This window comes from Natrix helvetica, assembly GCF_964273705.1.
Source record: "Natrix helvetica genome assembly, chromosome: 4".
Lineage (NCBI taxonomy): Eukaryota > Metazoa > Chordata > Lepidosauria > Squamata > Natricidae > Natrix > Natrix helvetica.
Genome location: NC_138550.1, coordinates 95,397,232 through 95,413,708, shown reverse-complemented (window position 1 = coordinate 95,413,708; position 16,477 = coordinate 95,397,232). Strand labels below are relative to the sequence as shown.

Genomic DNA, 16,477 nt, shown 5'->3' with positions numbered 1-16,477 from the left:
GTTGCCCTTATTCTTGAAACCTGACTTATTATTAGGGTGCGGGAAAGACAATTGGACAGTTGCGTGAAGGAGAATATACGCGTGGTATGCGCGTGGTTCCGTTTCAAAGCGCTCGCCTAAGAGCTTTGGGATTTCCTTCCTCTGGAAACCAAGCTCTTGCCATCCTTCAGGATCTGGCCAGCGCATCCCACCTCAGTCCCCATCCATCCATCCATCCGAAGACCGACTCCGCCTCACCCTTCCGGCGCTTCCTTGCCCCGCAGGGCCGAAGGCGGGTACAAACCCCGCCCCCAGGCCCCTCCCCTCTCTACGTTGTCGCTTCAGACTTTAAAGATCCTCTTGGGCTTCGCTAACTCATTTTCTTATTTGAAACCGGATCCCATCATCCTCTCTGCCCCCATTCTTAAATCGTCTTAAGAAAGCGGCGCTACGCTGCATCCTCCCGGAATTTGGAAAGGAAGTGAGAAAGAGAGAGAGACAGAAACAGAGAGAGTGTGAGAGCGAAAGGGACGGAGGTAAGGGACTTTACTTTCTGCCGCTATTTCGGATCGGGAAAGTGGGAATCGAGAAAAAACCGCCTCTTGAGAAGAGCCGGAGATGGGAGCAACCAAAATGAGGACCTGGGTTGATATATAGGGAGAGGGGTGGCTGGGAGAGGTGCGACGCGTAGAGTTATTCCTTGTGAGATGCTAAGGGGCTTTGGGGGAAACGCGGGAATACTTTCTCTCAAGAGCGAGTTGTATCCCAGCCCTGGGAAAACGTGCAAAAGGGACGGACTGAGGGCTGAAGAGAGAAAAACCAATCGTGAGGTCTATCGGATCCAGAAAGAGGATCCTGTAACTGTCGATCCCTTTGCTGGATCTCTTCTCCCAACCCCCACCCACTTCCCAGAATTGAACTAGCGGCTTCACCTGTAATCAGGAAAAAAAACAACCTTTGCTGAGGTTAACCCACCTACCTTTTCCGCCTTGAATTTGGGAAACTGCCCCCGAGGACGGTGGGAATCCCTGTTCGCTCCTAATTTCAGGTAAGGGAAGGCGGTCTTGCTCCATTTCTTCGAGCAAAGGCATTTACTCTTAATTCTCCTTACTCTTCAAGAAAGGAAAAGTTTGGCCCGATTCGAACTTCATACTGATGGAAGGGGTGGGGTGTCAGCCGAAAATTTCCAAAATAGTTGCAAACTTTCGGGTTTCTCCGTTCTTTTCCCTGCACGCGGTGGGGGGGGGGGGAGAGAATAATATGAGCATTAAAAACGAGACGCAGAGAAGTTGGCGTGCAGAGCATTTTATTTGTTCCATTTCTACGGGCCGCCCAGCTCGGTCAAAAACAGAGCGTTGCTCGGTGGTGTACAGATTCATATTATAGACCTGCTGTGGTCTACCCCAATTTTTTTTTTAAATCAGTCTTTTAATTTCGTACCGGGGTGTGAAATTATTCAGTCGCTCAGTTTGGCTCCTGATCCCAAATTCTAAAATAACGTCGGCTTCTTTCGGGTGCGACCCCTCCGAGGTTGTTGCACACCTTCTTTTAGTGCTTTCGCTCACTTCCCCCTCCTTGGTCAGCAGCGCTGCGTTTTATGAATGAAACAGAGTAGTAGATACTCTGAGGAATCCGCGCCGGCTGGAAAAGACGGCGCTCCAACTTGCTGGAATTAGGGACCTCAAGACGGCCGTCCCTGGTGGTGGGAGTTATTTTAAAAAGAGGGGAAGGGGCGCCGGGGGCGAAATGAAGTTTCCCCCTTGGTCCATGTGAGCGTAGATCTACGCCCTTGGAGGTGAATTTCTGCTCAGCTTTAAATCTAATTTTCAACTCGCAGAAGGGAACCTTGTCCATGGTGGTGGTGGCGGTTTGGGTCCCCGCTACTTTTAAGATAATTTTGCTAATTTTGCCCCGTCGGGATATTTTGGAGTTCAGATCTAGCAGTTTCTAGACAACTTTGCTGGTTATGGAAATTGAATATACAACTGAAACCGAGCAGAATCAGAAAAGTTGCAGGGATGTGCCTGCAAAATATCATCTCAGTCTGCACGCCTGTTTCAGTCGAGTTAGCCCATAAATTTAGACCCATAAAATAGTGGGACTTATTTCTTTACATGTGTACGGTTGGGGGCATGGAGTTTTAATCAGGGCAAGATTTTCTTCTCTCAAACGCAAGTAGGGTGATTCTAAAACTCCTTGGAAAAAAATGGGGAATTGGGCTACATTTTATTCTAGGTTATTCCGAAACTTGCTAGTTTTTGGAGAAACCAAATTAACCCTTCACTAAGCTAGGACGGCAAGGCACAACGCATATGATATTGTGCATACTAAATCCCCCCCGCCCCCCGTGTTTAGTTGAGGGGAACATAGGAGAATACACACGCGCGCGCGCATGTTCATTTATGGCCAATCTATACAACTGGTTTAAATCTCCTAGGTTGGCGAATTGACTTTCGGGATCCTTTCGGGATTCCTGCAGTTTTCTGAGCCACAATTGCAGAATCCCGCGAAAGGAACAGGTTTGAATAGTTCGCTACTTACTCTGACATGCAAAAGGCCCTCCTGCCCGTTGAAAGAGGCACTCGTGCTGCTCCAAATTTTATTGCGTTGGGCTGAAACTTAACCCGACTGGCCCAAAGAGGGATCTAGTATTGCCTTGTAATCCATCCCATCTCCGCTTTCCGGGAAACTGGATCTTCAAGGGTTTTTACTGCTTCTGAGTCATTAGCTTTCGCTGATGTATCTGCACAGCGAAGAAGGTGTGTGTATGTGTGTGTGTGACCTATCGACAGCAATTAAGAACTTAATGTATTAAAATAGCCTCCCTTAATATGTTCATCCTATTGATAACCGAGTCTCTGCCGAGGACTACATTTCATTGAAAGAAGAGTTAGTTGCTTCTGCGCTTCCCCAGGTATGCCCGTAAGGCTTATTGGAGGAAAGGATGAATCCCAATCTGGAATTCTCTTGTGTCACTAAACTGGGTTCACACCTCGCTTGGTTTCGTCTACCAAAGCAAGGAAGGTAGTATGGATTTGTACCTGCCTCTCTACCAGACTTCCTACATCTAGTATCTTTTTCTGCCAGGCGGCCTCCCATTAACCCCAGATGTTTTCTATAAGCAGGGTTGGAAACCAACTATATCAAAGTTGGACGGTCCATTTAGTTAGGCATATATTCCATGAATTTCCATGCAAAGCCAGGGTCTAGCCACTTTTCATGGAAGAAGCCAGAGAGGAGCCATCGCTTTTCCTCCACCCAGGGAAAGGAGGAGGAAGAAAAACATCCAGAAATATTAGTGAGAGATCTCCAAAACTTTTTTTCTGAAAATAAATCGAAACACTCCCTCAATAATTAAGCCCGGCCAAGCCAAGGTGAAGGTAATAAAACAGCGCAGTCTGTCCAACAGCTTTTGGAATCCAGTTGCATATAAAGGTGTCGGTCATGGTTGATATAGCTTTTTTTGTTGTTCTTTGGGCGATTTGCAGCAGAAATATTAATAAATAGATTATCCTGTTCCTCCACGAAGTAAGGTGAGGACATTTTTTTTGAGGCACTTTCTGTCTGTAGCTACCATTGCATCAGTCTGATCAAGCGCTGGCTTTGAAACGGAGTTCTATGAATCCATGGAATAGGTGCCTGATTTCATCCAACGTTGGGCTTCATTGGTTACTTGAAACAGTGGGAGAACAATTGGTTTCCAAGTCTGCTTATAGGTTTCCAGAAAACACCTGGGGTAGTTTGAGAACGTCTGGCAGAAAAAAGATACTAGATGTAGGAAGTCTTGTAGAGACCCAGAAGAAATCCATACTGCTTCCTTTCTTCGGTGCCACTGAGTTCCAGAATAGCCAGGTTCAAATTCCTACTTGGCCATGGGTAACTTTGGCGAGTCGCTCTTATTCACCAAAGCATAAAATGAGAGGTGATGTTCTTGTAAGCCCAATTTGAGCTCCTTTGGAGAAAGGTTTTGAACTGGAAGAAAATCCAGCTGTGAAACTCCAATTCTTCCAGAAATTAACTGGAATTATGTTCCCATAATTCCATTATGTTTTGGGAGTCCATCTGGGAGGTATGGATATGCTGGGATGAGGAAGTTATTTTAGAAGGCAAGGCGCTATGCATGTTGTTGGGCTGGGTGAAACAGAACCTCTGAAGGGAATTGACTCGAAGTTGGACCGAGTGAGTTTGGATTCTATCTCAAAGAGCTCTGTTGGATTGCGGCAGAAGCTTTTCTCCCTTCTCTGTAGGAACAGGGCGAACTTAAAACTTTTAGAAGGAAAGAATGAAAACTCGGGGTTAGGGGTGTTTGAAACCAAATCCGCACCCAAGCGCCTCATAGACCATGATCCTAGGTGGAATTCACGACCGTTTGAATTCCTTACCGACGAATGAATAAACCGGCCCCCAATTCACAGGCGGTCAGGCCTGGGATAGTGAAGGTGAAATCCAGTCCCCGCAGCGCCCAGGGTGAGAAAAGCGGTGAGCCCCAGGCCGAAACCAAGTGTCTGGGGACTGAAAAGGCTTTGGAATAGCCCAAAACCAACACCACTACAGATATCTTTGCCATCTTGCTTGCCATTTGCTCCGTGTAAGAAGCTTGATCCATACTTTCCTTTCCCTCCCCCCGATTTTGCCCACAGAGTTTTAGGATTTAAAAAAAGACAGGATGGCAGCCTCTTCTTAACTGTTTATTCCCACTCCCAGAATGGCTTCCCTTAATGCTGTATAATATCTTCGCTGCAAAGTTGAAACCCCAACCCCCACCTCCTATATAGCTCGCCATCCTGGTTTCCTGATGGGGCAAGGCGCCTGTTCAGGATAGGCGGCTCTATCAAAGCGCACAGGCGACTCAGGCGGCCGAAGTCTTCTGACTTTGATCGGGCAGCCTCCCACGTTCACGGATAGAACTTTCCTTTTAATAGCCACCCAAGGACTCAGGCGTGGGATGGGGGAGAGAGAGACCGAGGTTTTCGAAGTATCTAGCTGCCCATTGAAATGGGCTTTGCTTTGAAATCCAACCCCCTTTCTGGGTTTTGTTGCTTTATAAACTGCAGCCGTAGCCATGCGTGCTTTTATAAATCCCTCGAAGAGACAACAAATTCGCGTCTCTATCAGCCGTCCCGCCAAGATTTTGGCCCTGTTTGATAAGGAGCGGGATGGGGAAGGCTGGAGCGCCCCCTAACCTAGTGCTCGGTGTCTACGCGGGCTGCGATCCTTTCTGGACTGCCCCTTTGACACATTCGCAGTAAAGATGCGCTCCGGATGGTACATGCCTGTCACTTTTTCCTGCAGCGGAGCGAGTCCTGACACTCATCTTGCCGAATTCGGCCGAAATGCCCCCAAGGCAAGCTTGCTGGGGCAGAGGCGCTAAAGCCGCAGCGGAGAATCCCCCGAAGTCTCGGGCTCTTGCGAGGAAATGAGTCCTGAAGGGGGACGAGACTCGCGGAGGCGCTTTCGGGAGGTGTGCTTTGTGAAAAGGGCAGAAGCCCCGCCACTCTTTCCTAACCACGCGAGTAGGGACAGGCATTGACGGTCGGCGTTGTGACGGGTAAATGTGAGGAGTTTCCCCGCAGAGAAGCCAGTACGTGGGAAGGGAGAGGTAGCGAGACTCGGCGGCTGGGGTTGGCGGATGAAAAACAGAGAAGGGCGACCTGCAAATCTAGGAAGGGAGAGCGAAAGAGAGAAAGGGAGATAGTGGAAGGGAGAGGGAGAGGAAGAATGAGGGAGAGAGAATGAAAGGGAGAGGAAGAGAGAGAGAGATAGAAAGACAAAGAGAGGGGGAGAGAGATAGAATGGGAGGGAGAGAATGAGAGGAACATGGGGGGGAGAGAGAATGAGAGTGAGAGGGAAGGAGAGGGAGGGAGAGAGAGAGAAAGAGAATGAGACAGGGAGAGAAAGAGAGTGAGTGAGGGAGAAAAACTGGGCTCTGTCTGAGGAATGGTGAAGAGTGGGAGGCAAGAAACTGACACACGACAAGAGGTGGATGGGTTAGAAAGAGGGGGGTGTTTACGTCCCGGGGTAAAAAGGAACAACTACAGGTCTCAGGAGAGAATTAGCGTTAAACAAGGTATGTCAAGAGGAAGTTGCATGTGTGTGTAGGAGAGGAGGGAACTGTGCGCTCAGTGCTTCGCCCTATGGGGAAAAAAGGCTAAGAGACGAGGAATACGCCGAAGCCTCGTCGGTGCAGGTTTGCAAGCAAAAAGTCTGGATTTCAGCAGAAATTGCCCGGCAGAACAGAACTTGCTTTTTTGGGCTAGGGCACCACCTTTGCCACTGTAAGTCTTTTGCTCCTCGTACTTGAAGGAAGAGAAAGAGAGGAGGGGGGAGAAGCAAAGGCGCAGAAGAAAGCGACGGTTCAGGAAAGGGCGAGTTACTCCTACAGAGCGAGAAGGTGGGGATGGAACCGGTGGTTGAAGGAAGCCCTGCAGCCTCTGGAAGAAGGGATCTAGAGGAGAGAAACAGCTATGGATCTGGTCGTTGAAACTTAATAAGAGGAGGACGGGTGATGCGGTTGGACTCATTGATTGATTGATTGATTCATTGGGGCGGAGGCTTTGCTGTAGTGTAGAGCAGTGTTTCTCAAACTTGGCGACTTTAAGTCCTGTGGACTTCAACTCCCAGAATTCCCCAGCCAGCTATGCTGGCTGGGGGATTCTGGGAGTTGAAGTCCTCAGGACTTAAAGTCGCCAAGTTTGAGAAACACTAGTGTAGAGGGATAGCGAAAAGAAAATCGCGCCAACCACCAACTAACCTGAAGACTTCTGTTGTGTGTTTGTGCGCGTCTCATTACACAGGGTTGTAGATCTAGAGAACCAGGCGAGCCTGATTTAGCGAGGGCAGCTACACGTAGAAGAGTCAAGGACGGGTCTTCTCCAGATTGTCTTTTTGGGATGGAAGGAAATGCCTAAATCTGGGTTTATTTTTTTAGCATTTTATTTATTTATTCCTGGCGACCGCCTGGACTCGTCCCTCCAGTTTTCCTTGGCAAGAGTTTCCGAAGTGGTTTGCCATTGTTGCCGTCTTCCTAAGGCTGAGAGAAAGAGAGAGCGGCTGGCCCAAGTTGGCATCCAGTTGGCTTGGTGTTTAAAGCGGGACTAGAACCCGCGGCCTCCCGAGTTTCCACGTAGCTTGGTGCTTAAACAGCTCCACCAAGGCTGGCTCGGAAGCCCCGAAAAGCCGCGGTCAAGTGAATTGTTAAGGCGCACGGATTCTGACGGGCCTTTCCAATTACTTGTCCCATAAACACCAACCCAAGCGGGTCAAAGGCTATTATAGAGGTAGAGGAAGCCTGTTGGGCTCGAACCCTAAAGTTCGAATCCTCACAGACACACAACCGCAACGCCCATGAAGTAAGTGCTCCCAGCCCGGCAGCCGAGCGAGGTTTTAGTGTGGCGAGGTTGTTTTTTTAACTGAAACCGCGCTTGCAGAGACGAGGCGGCCCAGCAAATAACAGGGGAAGGGCGGAAACGGAGAGAGCGCGGGGAGCTTTTCCTGGAAACGGTAAAATCGGGGGACGCCGAGGCTTTCCCTCTCTCGCACGCGGCGGCAGCTCCGCCGCCGCCTCCGTGTGGAGAAAGGCGGCTCAGCGAGCGGGAAAGCGCGGCGGACTTTTGTCTGGAACTGACGTGCGCGCCCGGGCTCAGGCTCGGCACGTGACCGAGCGGGGCCGCTCACTCTCTCCTCCTCTCCCCCCTCCCTTCCTTCCTCCCTTCGTCAGGGGAGGAGCAGGCGGAGCCGTGGCTAGCGGGGCGCCTGGTATGAACTTAGAAGGCAGCGGCGGCGGCAGCAGCAGTAGCAGCATCGAAGGCGGCGGCATGAGCTCGGTGAGCTGCGGCAACGGGAAACTTCGCCAGTGGCTGATCGAGCAGATTGACAGCGCTAAATACCCGGGCTTGATATGGGAGAACGAGGAGAAGAGCATCTTTCGCATCCCCTGGAAGCACGCGGGCAAACAGGACTACAACCGCGAGGAAGACGCCGCTCTCTTCAAGGTACACCGGAGAGGAGGGGCGGGGGTGGGTGGCAACGGGGAGTGCCCGAAGCCGTCAATCGATCGCTCGTCCAGGCCACCCACTTGAGTTCGTAGGACTGTGGGAGCCGGGTGGCACCTGCTTTTAGAAGTTGGAGGCAACGTCCCTCAACGCCCTTCTCTAAGCTGGCTCTCTACTGCTACCTTTACAGTGACCTTGTGCTCTTTATTATAAAGCACAGGGTTGTTGTTTTTTTAATTCTCAGAAAGCTGCCCTTGAGATTAATTTAATTATTTGTGTTCTGGGCTTTGGTCTTGATTTTTTCCTTTCTTTATAATTTTCCTTTCTTTTTTCTTGTCTTGATCAACCTGCGTCAGATCGCTCCCTTTTTGCAGGTTTCCCTTCACGCTCCCCCAAGAAGTAGTAGTGAGTACTCCTCCTCACTGTAGTAGCCTCATCTTCGTTCTGATTGGGGGCGATGGGAGTTATAGTTCAAGGCATTAAGGAGGTGGTCTCTGTTTGGGAAGTCTGGTTGGGAACAATGTCCATGTAGGTGAATGATCTTCCTTCAACAGACTTTGGAAAATGAGATACTTCTATTTTCCCCTCATGAGGTGGATCTTGTTTATCCTTGCACCCAAAAATGAATGTGAAAAGAGAAAGGCCAGGTACTCTGATATTGGTTGGAGTCGACAAAGCCAGTCAGTTTAACTGATTGCTTTACTTACTAACTCTATGTGAGAGAAAGAAAGCCTATGAGATTATGGGACTTGCAGCTTTTATCTACTTGGCAGTAGAGGTAAAATGGAGCTTAATAATAATGGTGAGATCATCAGAGTTAATTCTTGAAATCTAGGATTCATTTCAACCTGTATGTCCCTCACACAGGGACTATAATAAAACATCACATTTTCCAGTGGAGAGAAGTCACATATCTAATGACACACATGCATGGGTGTGAATTCAGTGTGCCCAAAGAATGAATCCAGTTTTTGTGCCCAGAACAAGATAGAAGACCTGAGAGGCTCACTAACAAAGGATACCCAATAAATTAAATGACTTATCTGGGATTTGAATCCAGGTTTCTCAAATTGTGAGATTAATTTCCCAATATAACAAAACCTTTTCCAAAACTGTGGGCTTAAAATGGGAATTGTCACAAATTGTATTTACAATACAACCTGTCCAGGAGTACACATTAGAACAAGAAAAAAAAATCTCATCAAATACTAGAAGTAAGCAACTTAAAAAAAAACATTTAGGGCAATTCTTGCAAGCAAAAAGTTATGGAAATCACAAGAAAAAGATAGATTAAGATTTGCAGTAGATCAAAAGGGCCTTTTTGAGTTTCAGGTGGCTTTATAGCACTTCCATCACCCTCAACATCAGGGTGTTTTAATGAGTAAAGCTTGAGGGAAGGGGACTAGATATGGGTTTTGTATGAATGTGGCATGAGCTCAGTTTTGTTGCTAAAAACAATTTCCTCTATTGCAATGCACTTAGAACTGCCTTGCTCCTTAATCCTCTGTGGGCATCCACCCTTATTTCTGAGCTGCTATTTTGCATATAGTTCCAGTTGGGAGATCTCACCCTTAACTTAAATTACTGACAATACTATCCTATTTTCTTTCTTCAACTTACATCCAAGATGTTGCTGAAGTAAAATGCTTTTCTGTCACACTTGGCAGATTCCTACCACGCTGTATAATTTCTTTTTTTCTCATTTGATTAATTGCCCCAAGGCTTAATTCATTAGGTCTGCAAGCCTCATCACAGTTGCATATACTTTAATCCCATAGATATCAATTGGACTTGTGTATAATTTTGAATAGGATTACAGACTTTTTCATTAACTTCAGCAAGCACCATAACTGTTTAGTAAGAATTTATTTCTAAAACTCCCTTGTTTATATTGTTATTGAGGAGTATTACCTGAAGCAATGCTGTTAAATTTCTGCTAAAATGAGTTCAGCTAATTACTTTTAATAGTAAGTATTTTTTTTAAAGCGATTCTATACCCTACTGGTAGAATTCATATGGCACAATCTTTCTCCTTAGTTATTCAACCATCACATTTAACATTAGTACACTTGTTTATTGAGTACACATTGCTTTCTCTCTATTATAGTTTTTACTTTCTGCCATCTGGGTTCAAGGTTAGTTTAGATGTTACACAATTTACACAAGATGCTGTAAGTTTTCTGTGCCTACTTTGGTTGTCATATCCCTGCAAGGAAAACTTGAAGTGAAGTGGTGAAGGGTGTATCACAAATACTCAGCTTTGAAAAATGCCACACCACCTAGTTCTTATAGAAGTGAAATAGATATAATGAATCTTGAAACTGTGTCTAATTACCTTACTGCTGAATTTGCTCAAGGGTTGTCCTACACTGACAATTAGATTCTAGACAGAACTACCAGAAAGAAAGTATAAACCGCATAGCATTTTCCATGTTAGTTCTATGAATTTTTTTTATATGGAATATATTTATTATTATGCCACAGCCTGTTCTGGAGGATTCAGGTTTTTTGATCAATTTCTGCAAATATTTTCAGGCCTGGGCTCTGTTTAAAGGGAAGTTCAAAGAAGGCATTGATAAACCAGATCCTCCCACTTGGAAGACAAGACTGCGTTGTGCTTTGAACAAGAGCAATGATTTTGAAGAACTGGTTGAAAGAAGCCAACTGGACATATCAGATCCATATAAAGTATATAGAATAGTACCGGAAGGAGCAAAAAAAGGTAGGGCAGCACCTTAAACTGAGCTTTAAAAACGTCTAGCAGTCACTATTTATCCTTCATTGGGGATTTGCATATGATACTCCACACTAGTTAATAGCCTAGAGCTACAAAAAAGATGTTGATAATCTAGAAAGGGTGTAGAGAAGAGAAACAAAGATGATTAGAGGATTGGTGGATAAAACATACAATGAATGGTTGCAGGAACTATAGTTTAAAGAAGATAAGGACTATGGGTGATTTGATAGCAATCTTCCAATATTTGAGGGGCTGTCAGAGGAGAAGGGATTGACCTTACTCTCCATTTCCTGTGTGCAGGACAAGAAGTAACACATGGAAACTGATTAAATAGAGACCCCGCCTAGAACCAAGGAGAAATTTCCCAACAATGGGAACAATTAATCAGTGGAACACGGTGCCTCCAGACATTGTGTATGCTCCAACACTGGAGGTTTTAAAGAAGAGATTGGACAATCATTTGTCTGGAATGGTACAGGGTCTCCAGCTTGAGCAGAGGGAGGGGTTTGGACGAGAAGACCTCAAAAATCTCTTCCAGCTCTGTTATACTGTTACATTAATACCTGCTTTCCCCCTTTCAAAGTTTTATTCCAAAGGTGCTTTTTCAAGAGGCAACTGGGACTTTCTGGTTTTTCTTTGAAGATGTTTCACTTCTCATGAAGAAGCTTATTGGATGAGAAGTGAAACGTCTTCAAAGAAAAATGAGAAAGTCCAGTTCAAAAAGCACCTTTGGGACAACCATGACCTCGATGACTGAGAATCTCCATAGACATTTGGAGTCTTATTCCTCTTCCATATGGGCACCAGCGTTACCTCTCGCCCAGTGGTGAAATTCAAAATGTTTTACTACTGGTTCCGTTGGCGTGGCTTGGTGGCCATGGCAGGGGAAGGATACTGCAAAATCTCCATTCCCTCCCCACTCTCAGGCCAATCAGAGGTGGTATTTGCTGGTTCTCCAGACTACTCAAAATTTCCGCTACTGATTCTCCAGAACCTGTCAGAACCTGCTGAATTTCACCCCTGCTCTCTCCCCATAACAATAATTTCTGTGCCACTATACAGTGCTCTACCAATGCTTTCTCCACCCGGCAGTTCATCTCCTTGGGCCAGCCAAATATAAAAAAAAACCAAACCCATCAAGTTACCCAACACATTGCCCACACCCTTGCTTTTAATCTCAGCATGTTTAGGTTTTTTGGATCAAAGAGAGTGGGGAGAATCTCCACCTTCTAGAAGAGGGAGAGGAGAAAGAATTGTGGAAGCAGGATTTGCCAAGAGAAGAAAGTTACCCAATTCATAGATCACAGAAAGCACTGTAAAATATTGCAGTGGAACAAGAGGTCAGCCAATTAACTCTGCTAGTTAATTAACTTAGCTTTCCAAGATGATTGGATGCCCTATAAGACATGATGGGGACATATATGACTCTACTAGTTCCTTGCATGTGAGAAAGGATATATAGGGGAAAGAAAGAGTGAACAGAGTTTTAATAAATTCAGGATTCCAAACCTAAGAATACTCAACCGGATTTTTTTGTCAAATGTGATGAGGATAAATGTATATATGTATGTACCCTGTTTCCCTGAAAATAAGACCTTCCCGGATAATAAGCCCAATCAGGCTTTTGAGCGCATGTGCTAAAATGAGCCCTCCCTCGAAAATATTGCAACACAGCAGCAGCCATGAGGTGACCATGCTCACCGCCTCCTGCACCTCAAAAACAATAAGAGCAACCCGAAAATAAAGCCAAGTGCTTATTCTGGGGGTCAAAAGAAAATACGACCCTGTCTTATTTTCGGGAAAACACGGTATGTCTATTTGTATGTATGTACGTAGGTTTTCTCATTGCACACTTTTAAATTTCATCCTTTTTTGTAACAATACAAATGAACTTTGTATCTACAAAGTGTGAACGATTAGTTCTGCTAGAAATTAACAGTAGGGATTTCATTTTTAAATACTCCCAAGATGCTATTTTTTTTTTACATAAATGACGGTGTTTCCATCTACAAATAATTTACAGGATCAAAACAACTTAGCATGGAGGATCCACAGATGATTATGAACAACACTTTCCCTCTGAATTCATCATATTCTGCACTACAGCCTCAGGTATGACCCTTGAATTTGTTTTAGCTTTGTGTCTTGGAGAATGAAAATGTAGAGATGACATGTTTGTTTTCCTTGTACCATGAGGATGAGGATGAAAACAAATGGCCAAAAATATCCTATATAAACTAATATTTTGCAAGGATTTTGTAGATGTTCTTGTGATAGATTTTGATTAGTATTAGAACTCTTACCATATTTCATTTCATTTCTCCTGTTAGAGAACTATAACTGAAGTGTTTTATTGTTATTTCAATAACAGCATTGAATTTGTGCAGTTGTATTCATGGCATAAATAGTTCAACTGCTCCAATACATTCTTCACTGTCAGCAGTTTTTACTTTATATATTCAATACATTATAAGTTTAAAGTCCCCTCTGAGTCCCTTGTATTTCCATGAAACCCTGCACATAAAGGTAATCCTCAACTTACAGCGATTCGTTTAGTGACTGTTCAAAGTGACAACAGCACTGCAAAAAGTGACTTATGACCGTTTTTCACACTTGACCATTGCAGTATCCCCATAGTCACGTGATCAAAATTCAGATACTTGGCAACTGGTTCATATTTAAGACAGTTGCACTACGATCCCCTTTTGCAACCTTCTGACAAGCAAAGTCAACAAGGAAGCCAGATTCACTTAACAACCGTGTTACTAACTTAACAACTGCCATGATTTACTTAACAAATGTGGCAAGAAAAAAATGGGTCAAAATTCACTTCATAAATGTCTCACTTAGCAATTTTGGGCATAACTGTGGTTGCAAGTCAAGGATTGCCTGTACATTACAAATATCTCTACAGTAAACTGGGCCTTCACAGAAAGAGCAACCATTTGACAAGGAAATGAAACATTGTCATCTGGAAAATAAAGGTTTATTCTCTCCAAGCACATAATGAATTTCAGGAATTATTGAGACTTCACTGGATTGGATATATTAGATATTATCTGGATTCAGCTTCAATGGGGTGTATGTGCCTGAATGCAGTAAGATTTACTTTTGAAAAGACATCCATAAGCTTGTATATCAATGAAATATATAGTTGTGTCTCTCCAGAGACTCTTTATTACCTATAACAGTGATGGCTAATCTTTTTGTTGCCGTGTGCTGAAAGCGCATGCGTGTGTATGATCCCCCAATGCACACCAACCCTGCACATGTGTGCATGACACCCCCCCATGTGCCCCATCCCACTCGCCCATTTTTTGGCTTTAAGATTGGTGCAGGAGGTTTTCCACGCCCAAAACAGGGTGTGGGGGTCCTCGTGCAGTGCCGCTGCACCTCGTTTTGGCTTCCAGGTTGGTGCAGAAAACCTTCCAAGCACAAAATGGGCCACAGAGGGGGGACGTGCATGTGCCCCTGTACAGGAAGGCCTCCTGCACCAACCTGGAAGTCAAAGCGGACTATGGGGGGGCGCGCATCCCCACGCCCTGATTTGGGCCTGGAAAGCAGCCTGCACCAACCTGGAAGCCAAAATAGAGCACAGGAACACCTTGAGAGGCCCTAAAATGCAATGTGTATGTGCCCCGCCCCCTGCGCAAGCGCGGCAGAGACCTGAAGACCAGCTGGCTGGTGGGAGGGGCGTGCACATGCACGCTGCAGCTGGGCTGTGGCGATGGTTGGCATGCCCACAGAGAGGGCTCTGAGTGCCACCTGTGCCATAGGTTCCCCATCACGGACCTATAAGCAAGCTCAATACTGTGTTTGTCTGAGTTTTCATTTTACAGATATACTGAAGAGGGTATATAATTAGAAAGCTGAAAACGGCTTAGCACTGATTAATTTAGTAAATAGCTGTAAATAAGACATGTGATATTTTAATAAAATATGCAGGTTCCAAACTACATGGTACCTCATGACCGTAACTGGAGGGAATACGTACCGGAGCAGTCCCATCCTGATCTTCCATACCAGTGTACAAGTGTCTCTTTTCCACCTCGTAATCATCACTGGCAAAGTCCATCATGTCAGAATGGTAAGAATTTTTTTTATTGTGTTCAATAGAGTTACAGCCAGGGCATTTTTATTTACATTATGAAATAAATAGCGGATGGTTCCTGATTTCGGATTCCGTCTGCATCTAAGCCAGGAAAAGAAAAATGTTAAGAAACTGGATTTGTTGACTTCAGCAGATTGTAGAATGCCATGCATACTTCGGTTTGTGTTTTTATATCAAATTTCAGAGAAAGGAAAATGACTTGAATTAGTTTAGCCTCCTGAAATCTATTAAAACAGTTAAGTGTGGTTTATATTATTCAGACAACCAAATGTATAAAACAAATTTTATATTATCATTGAAGATAGGAGTGCTTCACTGTGCAAATCTAAAATAAAATAAAAGACAAAGCAGATAAGGAAGAACAGCTGATTACGAATGTATTCAAGGTTTTTAGTTACCATGAGAATCATTTATTCTTTACCTTCATAAGTTTAAAAAGTTGCACAAAACTGAATAGACAAAAATAATGCTTTGTTTCTTTCTTTATCTGTTCTCTATATGCTTATTTATGAACAGATCTGATCATTTTTAATGCAGTACAAATAAACTAGCATTAGACACAGTGCAACAAAAATTAAGCAATTCTGAACTGCATGGATTTTAGTGACTGATAAATTACTTGTCAATTTTTTGACTGATATTAATGAAACGCTATAATTCTTTGTGAATGGTTTATACTTATGCACTTCTCCATCATTGCAGTCGAACTGCAAATTTTATGATAAGGGATTAATGGAGGATTGGGTAAGGTACAGATTTCCTGGATTCTGGAAAGAAATGATGCTATGTTCTGCTTTTATTGGGTGAGAAAATGGACACTTGCAGTCTGAATTTACCACCCAGAGCTTCAAACATGATTTTTTTGTATAAGACAAATATCCTGCCATTAATGGAACTGTCACCTATTAATATCACTCTGACTTCCCAAATATGGAGATTCCATTTATCAGAAGGAAGAATTGCAAGTAGAAAAGTGGTTGCATCAAGAACAGGTAGTTCTCATTTAGCAATTGCCTTGTTTAGCAGCCATTGACACTTATGGCGATGAAAAGGAACTTTGCTACCAATCCTTGCATTTACAATCTATCTGTAACTAAAATCAAGGCTTTCTGGGAATTTCACTTTAATGCTTGAAAGGTGCAAATTGTCAGGGTTCCAAAAAACACCCCCAATGAAATAAAACTCCAAGGCAATAAATTCCTCAAAGTTCCGATTTATTAAGAAAGCCACGTTGGCACACCTGGGAAACCCCAAATATGAAAGCTTCCAGGTTTCCCCCACCCAGTTAAAAGTTGAAGATCTTGCCCCCACACCCACAGGTTCCTCACATGGTCCAATCCATTCTTCAGACTCCACTGGAGACAATCGTCAGTCACTCCCATCCTGGTGCAGGCCAATGTCCTTGACATTCCTAGGGTAAGGAATGTTGTTATGGCTAAGTTTCCATCGCTCCAACAAAAAAACCCCTCCCAATTTCCCAGGCTAAAATACGTGGCAGTCAGGAAGCAAAAAAAAAAAGCTTCCAAAACTGACACAAATTATAATTTAAAGTGAACATCCTGGTGCTCAGCCAACACTAGGTTAAAAAAATTGTTGACTTCATACAATATGCTAAACTCTAAAGCCTTGTAAAGAATGTGCACATTCATGTAACATGCT

The 16,477-nt window shown here is 44.4% G+C and overlaps 1 protein-coding gene across 3 annotated transcripts in view; it reads left to right on the top strand.

Moving 5' to 3' along the window:
- Positions 1 to 387: 387 nt before the first annotated feature.
- Positions 388 to 16,477, top strand: part of IRF4 (interferon regulatory factor 4) — a 28,330-nt gene continuing 12,240 nt past the window's right edge. For 2 of the 3 annotated variants that reach the window (XM_081952531.1, XM_081952529.1), the window contains exons 1-5: positions 388 to 515; positions 7,697 to 7,970; positions 10,506 to 10,692; positions 12,731 to 12,819; positions 14,653 to 14,794. In XM_081952531.1, the coding sequence (XP_081808657.1) occupies positions 7,737 to 7,970; positions 10,506 to 10,692; positions 12,731 to 12,819; positions 14,653 to 14,794 (652 nt within the window). In that variant the 5' untranslated portion in view covers positions 388 to 515; positions 7,697 to 7,736. Of the gene's footprint in view, positions 516 to 5,915; positions 6,371 to 7,696; positions 7,971 to 10,505; positions 10,693 to 12,730; positions 12,820 to 14,652; positions 14,795 to 16,477 lie in introns of those variants that run through there. The other variant, XM_081952530.1, reaches the window with a different exon arrangement.